The sequence below is a fragment of the Thermobia domestica genome, chromosome 5 (assembly GCF_964235325.1).
Source record: "Thermobia domestica chromosome 5, izTheDome1.hap1.1, whole genome shotgun sequence".
Taxonomy (NCBI): Eukaryota; Metazoa; Arthropoda; class Insecta; order Zygentoma; family Lepismatidae; genus Thermobia; species Thermobia domestica.
In genome coordinates this window covers 171,400,068-171,417,888 of record NC_137458.1, presented here as the reverse complement: position 1 = coordinate 171,417,888, position 17,821 = coordinate 171,400,068, and the positions used below count along the sequence as shown (strand labels likewise).

The 17,821-nt window shown below is 36.3% G+C and overlaps 1 protein-coding gene across 1 annotated transcript in view; it reads right to left on the bottom strand.

Annotated features, from left to right (window-relative positions):
- LOC145684726 (uncharacterized) overlaps positions 1–16,851 on the bottom strand; it is a 140,583-nt gene extending 123,732 nt beyond the window's left edge. The window contains exon 1 of the mRNA XM_081757099.1: positions 16,381–16,851. Within this exon, the coding sequence (XP_081613225.1) occupies positions 16,381–16,776 (396 nt within the window). The 5' untranslated portion in view covers positions 16,777–16,851. The remainder of the gene's footprint in view (positions 1–16,380) is intronic.
- Between the last annotated feature and the right edge of the window lie 970 nt (positions 16,852–17,821).

Here is a 17,821-nt window from a genome sequence, read left to right as displayed (position 1 = left end):
TTATTATTATTATTATTATTATTATTATTATTTTTGTGATATCAATTGGTTTTGGTTTTGTTTCACTTTGAATATTGTTATGATTTCATGGTAATTTTTACAGCGTTCACATTCTATGCAATCACATCTATGCATCAATACAAAATATTATCTATCAAATTTATGCTAATTATGCCCGAATAAATAAAACATGTTATGTTGTATTTTAACTTACACCAACTTTATTGTTAACAAGTATAAATGGTATTGAATTAAAGAATTTATTTAGGACCTAAAAAAAAAGCAACCCACTTATCATATTTTGAATGTTTTTCTCATCGATAATTTTATAAAATTTAAATAAAATTGATTATTGGACAAATATAAGAATGATATTGCGATAAGATGAAAATAATATATTATTTCATGAATTGTAATTATATATATATATATATATATATATATATATATATATATATATATATATATATATATAGAGAGAGAGAGAGAGAGAGAGAGAGAGAGAGAGAGAGAGAGAGAAATAGATACATAAAGGCTATTCAAAAAGCAAGGTAACCAGGTATATTAAATGTTTAACGGTCCAGGATTCTTTCTTCAATTGTAATCAATTCAAGAAGTCCTATAGTTCGGGAGCCATACATACACCGATAATGTATATTTTGTATGTACTTCTAAGTATTGTTTCTATTTACGGGCAAAAGTGCTATTTAAAAGAGCACAAGCAGTTAAGAAGAAGAAGAAGAAAATATATAAAGAAATAATTTAAAGTATTTTGTATTATATCGATGTATTTCTTGTTTTCGTTGCTATGACAACTTGTTTATCTTGTTTTTAAGGTAACTAGAAAAAGATACGAAGGTAACGAAGAACCATATTGTTAGAATTAGATGTATATTCTTTTAATGTGACAAATACGGTATATGTTGAAAAATATATATATATCCAAAAGTGCATAACTATGTTGTGTGATTCATTGTAATCTCGTGTACTTTATAAATATTCAATATATTTGGAACCAGGGAATGTAACGGAAGAATTAACGTTACAATATTTGGGTCGATATATCAAAATAAATAAATAAATAACATGAACAGTACAGGAGATGAATATAAAGGAAAGTGGGCCTCGTTACGGACGTACTATCGGAAAACCTTGCAACACAGGAAACCAAGTGGCCAGGGTGAAAAGAAAATACAAGTGAGTATCGTTTCAGAATGTGAAAATAAGACTTCTAATGTATGTGAATTCAACGTTCAAACTTAAAGTAGTTCATCTATAAGTACTAGTTGCAACAGAGTAGTAAGACCAAAGATAGAACCTTTTCCTCGGACGCTGAATTCATAAAAAACAAACCATTACTGGCTATATCTTAACTATTTTTGCTCTATGGCTATAAAGATTGAAATAAAATATCGTTTATTTCGGACACTTTTGTTAATAAATGATGAAATATTTAAATTTAACGTCCCTCGATCATGCCCTTGAAGTTAAGGGAGACGGGTGATTAAGACAAGTGAATGATGGAAGAATTCCTCCATACTATTTCCTCCCACTAAGGAATGAGAGAGTGCGAGGAAGTGGTATTATCCCGAAAAAAAAAAAAAAACACGGACACGATGTTGTCCACTACAAACTTACTTGGCTGGGATCGAACCAGGAACCCCATGCACCAGAGGTAAACTCTCTACTACTGAGCAACCATGGCCCCGCACTGCTGGTTTAAATGCAGGATTAAGGAAGGAAATAAAACCTATTCTTGAGACACGGAATCAATTGCAGAAAACTGTATCTTGATAGCATTTATCGTTTCGGCTCTACGGAAATAACTATTGTAACTGGAAGTAATAGTAAATTTGAACCACTTTCGGTTTGGATAAAATGTTGTGGATAATCATGATATGTTGTCTTGAGACGTTGAATTGTTTTCAAAAAACAGTTTCTTGCTATCTGTTCACGATTTCGTTCTATGGCGATAAACGTTGTAACAAGAAATGGCCAAGTTTCAATACTTCCGGTTTGAATAGAGGGTGAACGGAGAATGGAGAACCTATTCGCAGAACACTTAATTGCAGAAAAAAACGCATCTTGATACCTCTTACCGTTTTTGTTCTATGAAAATCAGTATTGAAACCGGAAGTAGAAGTACATTTCAACCACTTCTGGTTTTGGTAGAGTGTTTGGGATAGTCATGGTACATTGCTTTGAGACGTGGAATCATTTGATTTTAAAAAAAACCGCTTCACATTATCCTGTTATCGTTAAACACAAACTATTTGCTGAGCAAAAAAATATATTCACATAAAAAACTACATACGTGTTAGTTGGCGAAACTGTAACACGTATGTATTTTTTATGTGAATATATTGTTTTGCTCAGCAAATAGTTTGTTTGTGTTCAAGTATATACAAAGCAAAGATCCTGTTCTATGACGATAAACGTTAAAACCGAAAACGAATAATTTGAACTACTTTCGGTTTGAACAGGGGCTAGCGGAAAAGATGAAACCTATTTTCGGGACGCTCAACCGATTGCAGAAAACCGCATCTTAATACCATTTACTGTTTTTCTTCTACGGAAATCAGTATTGAAACTGGAAGTGGTAGTAAATTTGAACCAATTTCGGTTTTGGTAGAGTGTTGTGGATAATCACGGTATGTTGCCTTGAGACGCTGAATTGTTTACAAAAGCAGCTTCTTACTAGGCCTATCGGTTACTATTTCCGTTCTATGGCGATAAACGTTGAAACTGAAGGTAATGATAAATTTGGACAATTCAGGTTTCGGTAGTGTTGTGGATTATCGTGATATGTTGTTTTGAGACGCTGAATCGTTTGAACAGCTTCTCGCCATCTGTTACCATCTTCGTTTTATTGCGATAAACGTTTAAACTGGAAAAGACTGATTTGAACCACTTCCGGTTTGAATAAGGGTTAACGTAGAAGATGGGACATATCCTTGGAACGTTGTACAAATTGAAAAAAAAACCGCATCTCGGTATCTTTTACCATTTTTACTCTGATACCTGTCGACAGAGGGATGGACGGACGCACAAAGCCATTCTATAAGACTTCCGGCATTTATGCATAGCATAGTTCGGAAATCTAAAAGAAGTGACGATACGAGAACCAAATACAATTCTGAGAAGATTCTTGCAAACAAGGGAGACTAGCAGTAAATTGGCTCCAGGAGATGATTTGAATTATAAAGAGTATGATGATGAAGAAGTTGGAGGGGAACACCAGTTGCTCTGTTGTTTCACCAGATGCTTCCGTCGCTTCTTTGTTGTCCTCCAGGAGAAGAAAGAACCAGTCCTCATGTCTGGCTGAGGCGTTGATGAACTTCATTCAACAAAGAACCAGGTCAGATCAAGAGACATCATCAGCAAAGAAGAAACTGATATTATTTTTGGTAAATGTTTAGCAGACGGGGTCCAGGAGCACGTAAAAAACACAAAATTTACCAGAGAAATAAAGATGCAAGTACTTAGATCTAACATAACCTAACCAAATCTAACCTAACCTAAACTAAACTAACTTAAACTAACCTGAACTATCCCAAACTAATATTAATAGAAATAAGCGAAATTCTATCATTTTTCGAACCCTACGCTAATATAATCTAATATAAAGTAACATAACCTAACCGAAACTAACCTAACCTAAACTAAACTAACCTGAACTAACCTAAATTAATCTAATGTGAACATAAACTCCCAAAATTGTAACATTTTTTAGAAAAAATAGCTGGACCACATCTGCTAAACATTGTCATTATTTTTTGGAGACATTGCCGAAAGCATCTTAACATTTCCAGAACTAAATCAGGTTGAAATGAAAAGCAGTATTTTCAACTTGGTGAATCGTAAAGAACTAGAATTATTACTACAGAGACCAAATACAGGCAATTGTTAATTATTCGTTCCTAACACTGGAAAGAAATAGTCAGGTGTATATCAACTTTCCTGATAATTAAACCCCTTACTTCAGTCTCTGATTGGTCTCCTAGTTCTAATGTTTTTTATCCTCAATTATAAGAACGTATAGGTATGATATACCATTGCATATTTGCTATGTAATGAAGGATAAATAAAGCAAGAAGATACACATCACACCTATTTGTAATAGTGCAATAAATGTGTGCATGTGCACTCACGTAACCATCTATTAACCCCATATACAACATATTTATGAATGAATGGTGCGGTTTTAAAAATTAATAATAAATCTATTTCTTACCTTACACGGGTAAAATCTACATCGTAAGCAGTGGCAACTGTCCAAGTTTCTCATAGTGTTCCTGATGTTTGGTTGTCATACTAGTTAGTTTATCATGCTTACTGCAGGCCGCGGCATTAGTTTCCGAGATATCGTCGCAACAGAAAGAGGATTTTTGTGTGCTCCGTTTTGAGGTGTCTAGATCTGTGGTTACAGTGCAGCGTGAGTTTCCTGCACGGTTTAGAAAAGACCCACCACACAAGAATAACATAAATAGGTGGTGTCGACAGTTCGTAGAACATAGATAAAGCTTCAGCGTGACTTCAAAATTGAACGTTTTCTGAAAGGTGTTCCGCGAGAAAGTGCACGGCCCAATTTTTCTTCAAACAAGAAACTGTGACCGGTGGTTCCTTTCTAGACAATTCAAAAACCTGGTTGTTACCCCAGCTGAACACTAATTATGATTACATTTTGCAACTGCACGGTGCTCCGCCTCATTTTCACAGGAATGTACGATAGCTTTTTAATCGTGTTCTTCACCACCGCTAGATTGAACGTGCTGCAACAGAAGATAACAACCTTCTTTCCTGGCCATCTCGTTCTCCGGATTTAACACCATGTTATTTCTTTCTTTGGGTGTTTGTTAAAGACTCAATTTATGTACATTCATGTTCAAAATGATTGTTGCATATCTGTAACTGTCTTCTTGTAAGAATATAATTTGACAATGAGTTTGCAGAGTACTTTTAATACTGATACTATGTGTATAATCGGGAAATCTTATCATCACCGTCTCCTTTAGCCTATCCGGCGTAACCGTGGAGCGTAAAACTCAAAGATTTAATTTCATTTTCATTTTCTTTCAAACAAGTATACATTACACAACCACCGTATCTCAAACATTGTTTGCGTTGCCTAACCACCTAATGTATACATCTTGATATAGCTATGTTTTACTGATTACCTAAATGCAGCCTGGCAGGTAAAAGAAAATTACCATAACAAAAAAAAAAAAAAAAAAAAAAATGAAAAAATGAAAAAAAGAAAATAAAATGAAATGAAGTGTTACGTCCAACGGTTATGCTCGCTAGGCTAAAGGAGGCAATCATGATGAGAAATGAATGAAATTGTGAAATGAACAAAGTGGTAGAACCCCAAGAAAACTCATGCACACGTATTTATCCACCACAAAGCCCAGTTGTGCAAGCTGGGATTGAATCAAGGACCCCATGCATCAGAGGCGAACGCTCTACCACTGAGCCGCCGCAGACCCAAAAAACAAATACGAAACTTTTCATATAAAGTCGTGTGATCCTTATATGCCGTTCCCTGTACGGGAAAATTTTCTCCTGAGCTTCAGAGATTTCAGTATACAAAATTAAAGCTATAAAATATAAACGGATATTTTGGGAATGATCTTAATTTAACATCATTTATTGACAGACGTCCTTGTTTCTTTAGTGTTATATCGTGTCAAAGTTGTCAAAGTGGATTTTACACTGAATCAAATTCTCGTTTTCTTTATCGAAACCCTCTTTTCAGAATTGTGTGCTTTCTCTGTAACAAGAAATATCTCGATGTAGTAACCACTTCGTTTCATGGTATCTTTGGTATTAATAGACTTCCATTAAAAAAAAAAAAAAAAAAAAAAACTCATTTGCTAATTTTATGTTTATGAAAAGTGAATCTCGTTTCGCTGTGTCAAACTACTGTAGACTTCCAGATTATGCGAATTCAATACTCAAACTTCAAGTAGGAGGTCACGGTGGCTCAGTGGATGCCGGTGGGTGTAGCAAGCGGTCTGAGGCGTTAGGCTGATGATCGTGAGGTGAAGCCCATTGGGGGTTCGAGTCCCTCTGTAGTAACAAGGGTGGAATTTTAACTGTCCTCGATATTTCTGTGTTCGTGTCCCTGTCGTGTCTAGTAGTCCTGAAAAAGTGGTTGAAGTAGAAAATAAGTCAGGAAGTTAAAAAAAAGTGGTAGAGCGCTTACCTCTGGTGCCTGGGGTCCCTGGTTCGATCCTCGGCCAAGTAAGGTTGAGGTGGACAATATTGTATTCGTGGGTTTTCTCTGGGTACTCCCGTTTCCTCTCACATTATCAATTCTTCCCTCATCATTCACTTGCCTTAATCTTCGTCTCCCTTAGCCTACTGAGCATAATCATAGGACGTTAAACTTTAACATTTCATTTCATTTTTTTTTTTTCAAACTTCAAGTGGTACATCGACAACTACTTGAATAGAGGAAAAAGATCGAAGAGGGATCCTGTTCCTTGGACGCTGAATTCATATCTGAAAGCCATTACTCTCTATCTCTTACTGATTTTCCTCTATGAAAATAAGTACTGAAATCGGAAGTAGTCTAGTCATCATATACTCTCTTGAGGCGTTGAATCGTTTGCAAGAAACGCTTCTCGATATCTGTTACTATTTACGATCCATGGCAATAAGCGTATGGCTATTTGAGAAGGTGAGGTGCTGACTGCCACAGCCAATTATTGGTGCTGATTGCCACGACTGGCGCTAATTGCCAATATCAAGGTGCTTTCTGCCACGATGGCGTGCTGACTGCCACGAGCCTGAGAGAAAGTTGCTAGACGTAACATTACCGGACGCCAAGAAGCATGAAAGGAACTAGATGATCCTTAGGATCGTGTTGTTCAGACCAACACCTAACAAAGGTAAACAGGTCTCTGTATGTACACTCATGTCCAAAATTATTGTCACATGATTATAAATATGTTGTTCTAGTAATATAATTTGATAACGAATTCGCCCGGTATTTCTTATAATGTTAGTATGTGTATAATCGGCAATGACAAGTATGTGGTAAATTTCATGTCAAAAGAGCAGTAAATAAGAACAATAAAATGAAAATAAAATTTTCTTGTCCATTTAGTTACATTTTATTTTACTCATTATGATTTTCGTATTTATAATTCTTTTCCTATGAAATTTATCACAAATATAAATTTCCTGATTATACACATAATATAAGTATTAAAAATACTGTGCAAAATTATCAAATTATATTCTTACAAGAACACAGTTATAGATATGCGACAATAATTTTGGACATGAGTGTACTTTCAGTTTTGTCAGGGAGCGGTGCGTACAAAATTGGTACGATTTATGTATTCTTACTTGAACTCCCTATGTCAACATGAACTGTGTACAGCTGCGCAAATTGTTTCGAGCAGCTCTTGAAAGTTCCATCAAAAAAGCACTGCTGGCTGTACCTCACAAGGGAAGTTCAGGAGAAAGCACTCGCCTGCAGAGAAACTAAGCATTCCATTTGAAGTCCCAATTTATGCTGATTATAACAAGCTAATTAAATTCCTGTACGGTTGAGAACGGTTCGAGATATTCAACTTGGAAGTTTATATGAGAAAATGAGGATATACACATTTATACGCGTTAAGTACAACATAATTAGTAACGAATATTGACATACGAATTGAAAGCTATCGGAAGTAACAGAAAAAAAGTGTTTCGCAATAACTAACGGGTTTGTTAGATACAATTAGTCATTACACTGTTCACAATAATCATAGGTTAGAGATAAAAATTGATCACTGTTGTTCTTCTGTTTTATGAATAAATGACGCAGGCAAAATACTCCCTTGCACCATGAACATTTTATATGTGCAATTGTGTTGCATCCGTCAAGAGAACAGTTCGCAGAACTAAAGCAAAAAGCATATTCGACAAGTGATTCAAAAGTTATAGGCCTATAATTTGTTCGTAACCTGCCTTGCAGAACGCAAACTGAAACAATCCTATGTATCGCGGTGATCGGAAGTGGTTCGTATGGACACGAACTTTATTTGATTGTTTCGTTGGTACATTATAACGTCCAGATAAAAAAGATTCATATTATGTACAAATCTCCTGCTATAATCTTTGATTGATCGGAATCAAAACATATCAAATGGTTGCACAAATCGTGTGCAATTCTTTGGTATCTTCTCAGCCATTAGGTCTTTGCCATCCGTCATGCAACCTGTAATGGACAATTTGTCTGTGAATGGACCCCAGTGATCAAGCAATAGCAATTTCAAACCATCAGGCTTCGCCATGGGTGAGAATACTTAACGCATTGAAACGTGCATCCACTCATTTTCTCATATAAATTTCCAAGCTGAATAGCTCAAACAGTTCTCAACGTACAGGAGCTTTATTACCTGTTGTAATCAGCATGAATTAGTCCTTCAAATGACATGCCTATTTCTCTGCAGGCGAGTGCTTCTCCCAAACTTCCCTTGTCAGCTGGCTTCAGACCAGGGGCGGATTAAAGGAGGGGGCGAGGGGGGCGATTGCCCCCCCCCAAGAGCCCTCTTAAATATTAAAATTACACACACTGTCACTTGTAGCTTACCGCCACAAGAACGAAAGTTTGGGATCGTTCTTGCGTTATTTCAAAAGAGGGTTAATTCTTTAAATTCTATTTAAAAATAGTGTCTATCCGGTATGACGCGTTTACGCTAACGATAACTCGAGTCATAATATCAGATAAATCTCAAGAAGAAGGACGGTGTTACTTGAGGCTAGAACATCTGGAAAACTATCCATGGCTGGTTCTTTCCCATAAGGAGAGGCATCTTTTTTATAAATACTGCTCACATTTTGCAACGGTTTTTTTGGGGGGGGAGAAGGCTATCGAAGAAACGTGCCCCTCCAAACTCTTGGGACTAAACCTTTGAAGAAATTCGCTACTTACTACGGTATTTTAGAAACTCACAACAAGGCACAATATCAGATTAACGCTCTTGAGGTCGGAAAAGCGTTTCTGAAAAACTACTGGGAACCAGTGAAATCAGTCGAGAATCAAATCAACTCGTCAAGAAGACAAGTCATCCAAAATCGCGACAAACTGAAATTAATGTTGCGGAATGTGATATTCCTTGGAAGGCAAGGCATTGCTTTTCAAGGCTACAGGGATGATGTTTGTGCGGATAATTGGACCTCAGATGGTGACGGTGCAGAAACTAAGTTCAACGAGGGCAATTTTCGAGAATTGCTCAAATTTAGAATGGCTTATAGTGACGATCTCTTAAAGAATCACTGGAAGAAAGCATCCAAAAGGACGATTTTTGCCAATAAAACCACTTAAAATACCTGTGAGGGTTGTGGATGAGAAATCACGTCTGTAAAATTGTCAATCGAGTGCGAGAGGATAAGTTTTATTCTATTATGTTTGATGAGACTATGGTCGTTTCGCACACATCTCAGCTGTCTTTGATTCTAAGGTACGAACACATGGGTGAAATAAGAGAAGACTGCTTCGGTTTCATTGATCCTCACCAGCAGAGTTGAAAGGTGAGGACATTGGTTCGAGCTCGGAATCCGAAGACGCAGAACCGCCCGAACTCTCACTGACTGGAGGAAAAATTGAAGAAATTGTTCTATCTTTGTTATGAGATTTCTCAATAGACCCGATAAACTGCGTTGGTATTGGTACAGATGGTTGCGCCTTTACGACCTCTCAAAGTCGCCGGGCAGTGCAGAAGATCCAGAAGGAGACTTCAAACGCGCTGCACTGTTCATATTGTAGTCACAGCCTCAACATGTCCATCTTCAAAATCGTCGTCAGTACAGTGCGTGAGGAACTGTCTGGGAACAACGAAAGAGATCATTGCGTTTTTCACCGCATCTCAAAACGTAATACTGTCCTTAAGCTTACAGTTAGTGGCCAGTTGGAGACATTCTGTGAAACGAGATGGGTTGAACGGAACGACGCAGTATTACAGTTTCACGTGAAATTTCAATAAATAAGTGAGGCGTTACAGTGTATTCCAAGTGGTCCGAGTTAGATACAGCAGCCAAAGCATGGGCTCTTTCTTCTGCCATGCACGACAGCGAGTTTATCGTAACTATTACGTGTCTTCAGGATATTCTCACGATAACACTCCCCTCAATCGACTTTTGCAGAAGACAAATTTAGACATGAATGCAACACAGATGCCATTCAGGGCACTATCGCAGCATTAAATAAGAAGCGTTCAAACAGCGAAGAAGAATTCAAGGCAACTTTCGAAGCAATATCCAGAATGGCTGCTAGTGTCGACGTGCAGATTCAAACTCCTCATCTCACTCAAAGATAAACACATCGTACGAACTTCAGGGCAGATGACACGACATCTTACTACTGAAGAACTGTCTACATTACGTTTATAGAGTCGGTTGTAGAGGACCTCAAAACTCGTCTTGCGAAGGAAGTTTTCAATGTATACGGAATCAACATTTTATTGCCAACACGCGCAACTGACTAAACTCTGAGCAACAACTTCCGCATTCTAGCAGAAAGATTTTACAAAACTATCGGAACTCAAGAAAAAAAGCTGTTTTCCCTCTTTAGTTCTGAATTTGCAATCTGCACTTCTAAATGGAAGAGAATTAAAGAAGAAGGTGGAACTCTATCACGGACTGCGTTGGAGGCCTTGCCCACGAAGACCTTCACGTGACTATTCGAAAACTGCTGCGCATACATGTAACCCTGTGGTACGGATTCCACGTTAATCAGTAGGTCTCATATAGCCTCGCTGCTGAAAGGAACGTTTAACTCAACATCAACTCAACTTGTAACCCTGCATTCGAGCGTGGCCAGTGCAGAACGATCTTAATCCACATTGCACCGACTGAAAACGTGGTTACGATCTCGTTCTGGCGAAAAACGGCTGAAGGGACTAGCACTTTTAAATGTCATAGGGACATTGTCGTAGATCGCGACAATATTATATCGACAGATACGCCTTGGGTGGTATTCGCCGAAAAGCTTGTTTTGAGTGTAACTTCTAAGTTCTTTTGTCCTTTTGTTTAATTCATTTTACTAAAATACAAAAACATTATGAGCGTTCTAAAAAAATTTTAACCTGATATTTTTTCTAGCGAAATATTTACTAAAGCATAGCCACGACCAGGCCTGTAGACAGAATATCGTTTTGGGGGAGGGGCATTGTGGTGAAAATTCCGTAGCAATTATATCTTTTACCCTCTTTTCCTGAATCCGTTTTACCTTTCTTTTTTTTTTTGGGGGGGGGAATTTCGAGGAACATATCCCACTCCACAATAAAGAGCCCCCCCAAGACGATTGGTTTAATCCGTCAATGCTTCAGACCATCATATCCATTAAATAATACAATAAAACAATTAATATAAACAGTGAAATGTGCAAATTGTACATATAACAGAAAAGACAATCCCTTTATAAACATTCAAGTGTATGTCGTTCCACTTAGTGAGCAACTTTGTAACTTATAGGATACCACATAGATTTGCTGTGATGATTACTAAATTAATCCCTACTAAATTAATTAATAATTATAAATTTAGTATGAGGGATTAATTCCTCTCTTTCCAAATACAGTTTCTCCCAGGCTCGTGGCAGTCAGCACGCCGTCGTGGCAGTCAGCACCTTCATATTTGCAATCAGCGACAGTCGTGGCAGTCAGCACCAATAATTGGCTGTGGCAGTCAGCACCCGTGGCAATCAGCACCTATCCTTTGAGAATGCGTTACTCCCCGCAGGGAAAGAGTTCAAGGTGGCTATTCGGTAAATTTACTGTCACCAGAGTAATAATAAATCATACTGTGAGTCAGTCAGGGTTTCTGGGTCTTTTTGCCAGGTCCAGGTCTATAATAGCAAATATCCAATACTCTGCACAAAGTATCTTCCAAGCAGCTGTTTCTTTTTAAAATCCCCCTTGCCTGGCAACACTCTTTCCTTTCCCCCCCCTTCCTTTTGACATCTTTTAAACAGCAGGCGGTCTATTGTTCCGAAACGCACCATTTACGCTCGAGCTGACGTTTTCTTCGCGTTTTTATTGCTTTCGCGTTTGTGATTAGCCATCCACATTTAAATACATGGTCAGCGTATTCCAAGCGTACGCATGAGCAGTAAATACGCTTTGCAAACGCTCCAATAGCCGGGTACTAAATGTTGAAACTGGAAGTGGTTAATTTTTATCACTTCCGATCTGAATAAAAGATAAGCGGATGAAATAGTCTACTCTTGTGAATTGATATCTTCTACCGGTTTAACTCTATGGAAATCAATATTTAGTTATTTATTTATTAAACAAATTCCCAGATACAGCATAATTGTGTCATTTTACACAGGGAAATGTTAACAAGCAGGAAAAAAAGAAAAAAGGATAAAAACAATAAAAATAAATAACAACAGTAACATCAATAATATCAACAAAGAGTGCACAAGTAATATCATTTGGCCAACATGCGTTTTATTGCTTTTTCAAACACCGGGTAGCTCGAAAAAATGTCCACCTCACTAGTTGTAATAACCAGAAGTAATAACAAATTTGAACCAATCCCGGTTTAACTAGTGTTGCAGGCAGGATTGGCAAGGTAATTTACTTGTTACGTATTTTACGTAAATTACGCGTAATTTACTAGTAATATACGTCATGTAGAAAACCAGTTTTTTACGCAGACGTAGAAAACTATATTTCTTTCATTAAAACTAAGATCATTTTGAATAGTCGGTTATATTATAAGCTTAGTTTTCTTATTTAAGAATTAAAACATTATTATATTCTAAACATTATATTGAAAAGTAATGATTTCATGCCAAATCATAGTAATAAAAGATAATTTTGGATAGCCCCTCGCCGGCCCACTACCACTTTCCACCTATTAGCGCACACCCAAGCACAACCACCCAACATATAAGCACACACATTAAAAATATGTGTTTGTTCGGATATGTTTGAAAGTATCAAGTAACCTTTTGATTATAACAATTTATTGTTATACCTTTGCAGCTTTCAATATAAAACTCGAAACATTTAAGTATACTTTGAAACTTCTATTAGAAAAGAAAAAGAGATTGACTGTTAGGCTCACTTCACCTTCATATTACACACTAACACACACACATAACTGATACGAAAAATACTGATCAGAATATTGAAATAATGAAATTTTAGAATAAACTGATGTGTTTTTCTTCCACGTCTCAACGATACTATATATACCACTTCACTTAGCACTGGGACATATTGAATTTTCGATGTAAAAGTTATTAGTAGAGACCGGATGTTAGGCAAAATGCCTATTCTTTAATATTAAAGATATGATCAAAAATAAAGTTTTAAAGTTTATATAGGGGGTTATAGTTTCGATTTAAGCCAATTTTATTTTGCCTATTTTGCCTATTTCGACCTTTACTGCCTAAATAATTGCTTTAGTGCCTAATGTTGCCTATTCTATGCATTTTTTTCAAAATAAGCCTTCATTGGGAAAATATATAATTTATATAACATAAATAATACATACATATATACGTATATTAGATGTTTGTAAACAGAAGCACGTGGTACGTTACACGTGCTTGTGTTTACACAGGGTGAACTTCAATGATGTGCACATACTTCCGAGGTGATTAATGGTATCAAAAGAAGACAAAAAATCATCTTGTAGTTTGTCGAATTCCGTGTCGTGTGCGAGTGATAGTGAGGCCAACTTGGAATCGAAAATCGAATCTTGACAATTGGAATGGAACAGACAGATGTGCACATACATTGGGAGGTGATTCGTGACATGAAAAGAAGACCAAAAAGTCCTGTTGCATGTGCAATTCCGCGTCGTGTACGAGTAGCAGGGGTGCCAACTTTGAATCGAAAATCGAATCTTGAAATTGGAGCGGAACAGATAGATGTGCACACACGTTGCGAGGTGATTCGTGACTTGGAAAGAAGACAAAAAGTCCTCTTGAATGTCACGAATCACCTCCCAAAGTATGTTCACACTTTTATGTCTCGCTCCAATTGTCAGGATTCGATTTTCGATTCCAAATTGTCCCCCCCCCCACTGTCACTCATATACGACGTGGAATTCCACAACTTGCAAGAGGACTCTTTGTATTCTTTTGATGTCACGAATCACCTCCCGAGGTATGTGCACATCTTCCAGGCTCACCCAGTATATATGGAATGCATAACAAGCTTCGTTTTTATATATACAATAAAACAAAATATTGACAAAAAAGTATGTTTCTATATTCTTTGAGCATTATTTATGACTTGAATATATTTTTTAATGGTATTGAGTATTTATATTCATTATTTCGAGCTACATTTTAGTGCCTATTTTACTGCCTATTTTTTTAAATTTTTAGTGCCTATTTGCCTGCCTATTTTCTAGGTTTTTAGGGCCTAAACATCCTGTCTCTAGTTATTAGATTCTCATTTTAAACATACACAACTGAAAAAATATAAAAGCACCCATTAGAACATTATACTAAATTTTTCGGAATGAACTCATTTATTTTGCTCTTTTCTTTCAAGTCCAACAACAACACTAAATATATTACTTCCCTTAACACTTGTCTATCATTTGAACATTTAATGTAGACATTTTTCATGCTCATAATAAATAGACGAAACTGAAGAAAATATTCAACAGAATATTGAACTACTTGTTTCTTCGTTTTTTCTTTTTTTGAAAGAAATAATTTGTCTTTCTTCCTAGTTCGAATACTGAATATATTTTACTTGGTTCTAATAAAACTGCGTATATCATTTCATTTGAAACTTAGCCATTATTTTAATTCTAAAAAAAAAAAAAAAATGTTACATGCCATTTCCATTATAGTTTAGTATAATTCGAACACAATACTCTTAATCACACTAATATTCATAACTTGAGTGGTCTTGTAATTTGAGAGTGTAGTATGTTTGAAGTAGTTTCTTCGAACGTTCGAAGCTGAGCCGGTTTCTTGTGACATGGACAAAGGACCAATTTGAGAAAGTCTTTCAATTTGCGCTGAATATGCTAGGATGTTCAGTAACTTCATAGCAAATTCCGACAACTCTTTATGTTGCCGAGTAGCGAAATACCAGAATGTGCGTGGTGTTGTAATTCCCTTCTTCATAAGTTCTTCAAAATTTCCACATTTTCCCCGATATTGCTGGTAGCTAGTTATTCCTGAAGGGCCGAGGTTTTCCAACAGAAACTCCTCTACTTGTTCGTGATGCTTTTCTCAGACATTGCAGAAAGTCGTCACAAATGGAGACCACGAAGGCTTACCATTGTTGTTATATTGCACAATAGTTTTTTCCATGGCTTCTCTGGCATAAAATTTTTCTCGATTGCAGAGGGTTTAAAACATGAAACATGATAAAATGGGTTTTGAACAGTCACGCATGCAAACCGTATTATACAATGCTACTTTACAAAGCCAATACAAAATTTCCAGTTTATGCTTACGGATTAAGTTTTGCAAAATCCTTCTAGATTCCATACAATTTAAGGAAGAATTTTTTTTAAAGCTCAGCGCGCAGAACGTTTCCTTTTAATTTGTAGACCTGTTTCTAATTTTTTACGTACTTTACGTATTTTACGTAAATTACGCGTTTTTACGCGTATTTTACACGTCACGTAGAAAACCTTTTTTTTTACGCGTAATTACCCAACCCTGGTTGCAGGTAGTCATGATATATTATCTTGAGACTGAATCGTTTGCAAAAGAACTCTTCTCGATAAATGTTACCGTTTTCTTTCTATGACGACAAACCTTGAAGCTGAAAATGGATAATTTTAATCACTTCAGGTTTGATTAAAGGGTTCATGGAGAAGATCGAACCTACCTTGGGATGCTGAATCGATTACAAACCCCCGCTTCTCGATATTTCTTAGTTTTCGCTCTGAAGCCTACGTCAGATGGAGAGACAGAAGGACATAGTCGTTCTATAAGATTTTCGAGACTTATTATCTAGTTCGGAAATCTAAAAGACGAAGAGCACATTGCTGGAGAAATTAAAGCTTCCCTTTGGGTCAAACTAATCTAGTCAAGTCGATTATTATTTCCTGGACTATCGTATTCGTATTATCCTCCGATGTTCTTCTTGGTTTATCCAAAGGTCTCTTTCTTTTAGGATTATCAATGTTAACCTTTAGTTCATTGTTATTCTTAAAATTAAAAGAAAATACACGGGAACTATTTAGAATCTTCTCTAAATTTTACTAAAAAGTAATCCAGCAAAGGAATAATAAAATACTTCCTTTTTAAGAGATTATTGAAGAGTCCGACTGCCAAAAATAAATTTTCCGACTATATTATTATTATTTAGCGTGAAAATATAAATGAATCATGTGGTGTGTTGCTTGTATTTTATAATTCAAATGAAGGAATCAAGAAACTATACTTACCGATATAATATCTTCGCCAGTTGGAAATTCACAGTAGAGTTCGGCGTCACGACCGGTAATTCGATAGTGCCCTTCTCCATGTCTAACCCTTGAAGGCATCAAGTTACCACTGTGTTTGTAATTCAGTTCACTGGCACGACTTAACGGCGTATCAAGAAACCTGAGAAAAGTTCCTGGATCAGTATACCTCCAATCTACATACGGATTAACGTAATGTTTATATCCATCTAAATCATAATAATATGGTCCATATTTATCCCAGTAATAATGTCTGGAGTTAAGGTAACGATAGTAATAATAATAATCATCCGGATGTTCGTAATAAAAATGCGTATGTGACAAAGAAGGTAAGATTAACGCAATAGCAAAAGTCAACACAATATTTGACTCACGCATTTTAAAATTGTATCTTTGTAGGTTCTAGTTATTATATAATAAACTTCGCATCAACTGAACCTACAGAGCAGTGCACCGTAGAGTGGCTGAGCACTATTGATATATCCCGAGGCAAGTTACCTTTTATTTATATACTTCAGTACGTTTTACAAAATAAAGCTCCCGTGAAGCAAGACGGTCGCAAGAACAACCAAAAGATTCACAGCAGGGCAAAGGAAGAAAAAACAGAACGAAGAAAGAAAAAAAATAACAAAAGTCAATTTCTTTTGGGGTTCTGTTACGCTCATTTCATGCAACTGACCTTGAAATCTGGAAACATCCTTTGCAAAAGATCGACTTTAAAAATACGTAACTTGTTATGCCATCCGACGTTGGTGTGGCTTGTGCATTAAATTTTGTGTTGAAAACAAGAGAGGAAAAGCATTTTACTAAGTTCTGATTTTTGTTTCAGTTAATTAGTTAACAAAGAATTCTTAAAGTAGTAGGGAACCTCCCAGCGGAACTTCGCTTACTTTAACTTCTTAGTCTGTTAGTAATTATACAGATGCAGAGCTGATCAATGAAAAAGGAAACCAGAATATTGTGCTCTGAATTCTTACATGGAATTGATAACACTCTACAATGATAAATACATGTAGCAAATATGAAAATAGGCATTCTTTGTTTGGATCTGGTTTAATTTTAACACCCCTTTCAGCAACGAGGCTTTACGAGACGTGGACTTACAGCTTAACGTGGAATCCGTACTACATGAGCTTCCGAATGAAATCGAACTCGAGTCTCTAGCGGTAAAGGCGCTTACTCTATCCATTAGCCACGAGGGAATTCTAGATGGACATCACGAAGGGCCCTCTCAATGAATTAAAATCCCTAATAAACATAATGCAGAAAATGTCCTTTCATAGTTCTCTTACTGAAAGACGGGAAATAAATCTGCATGATTTGAACATTGTGGCACCTATAATAGTACAAACACTTTAAGAATTTACTGATAAAACATAGTATGACCAATATATACATAAATATACATATTTCAGAATTCTGC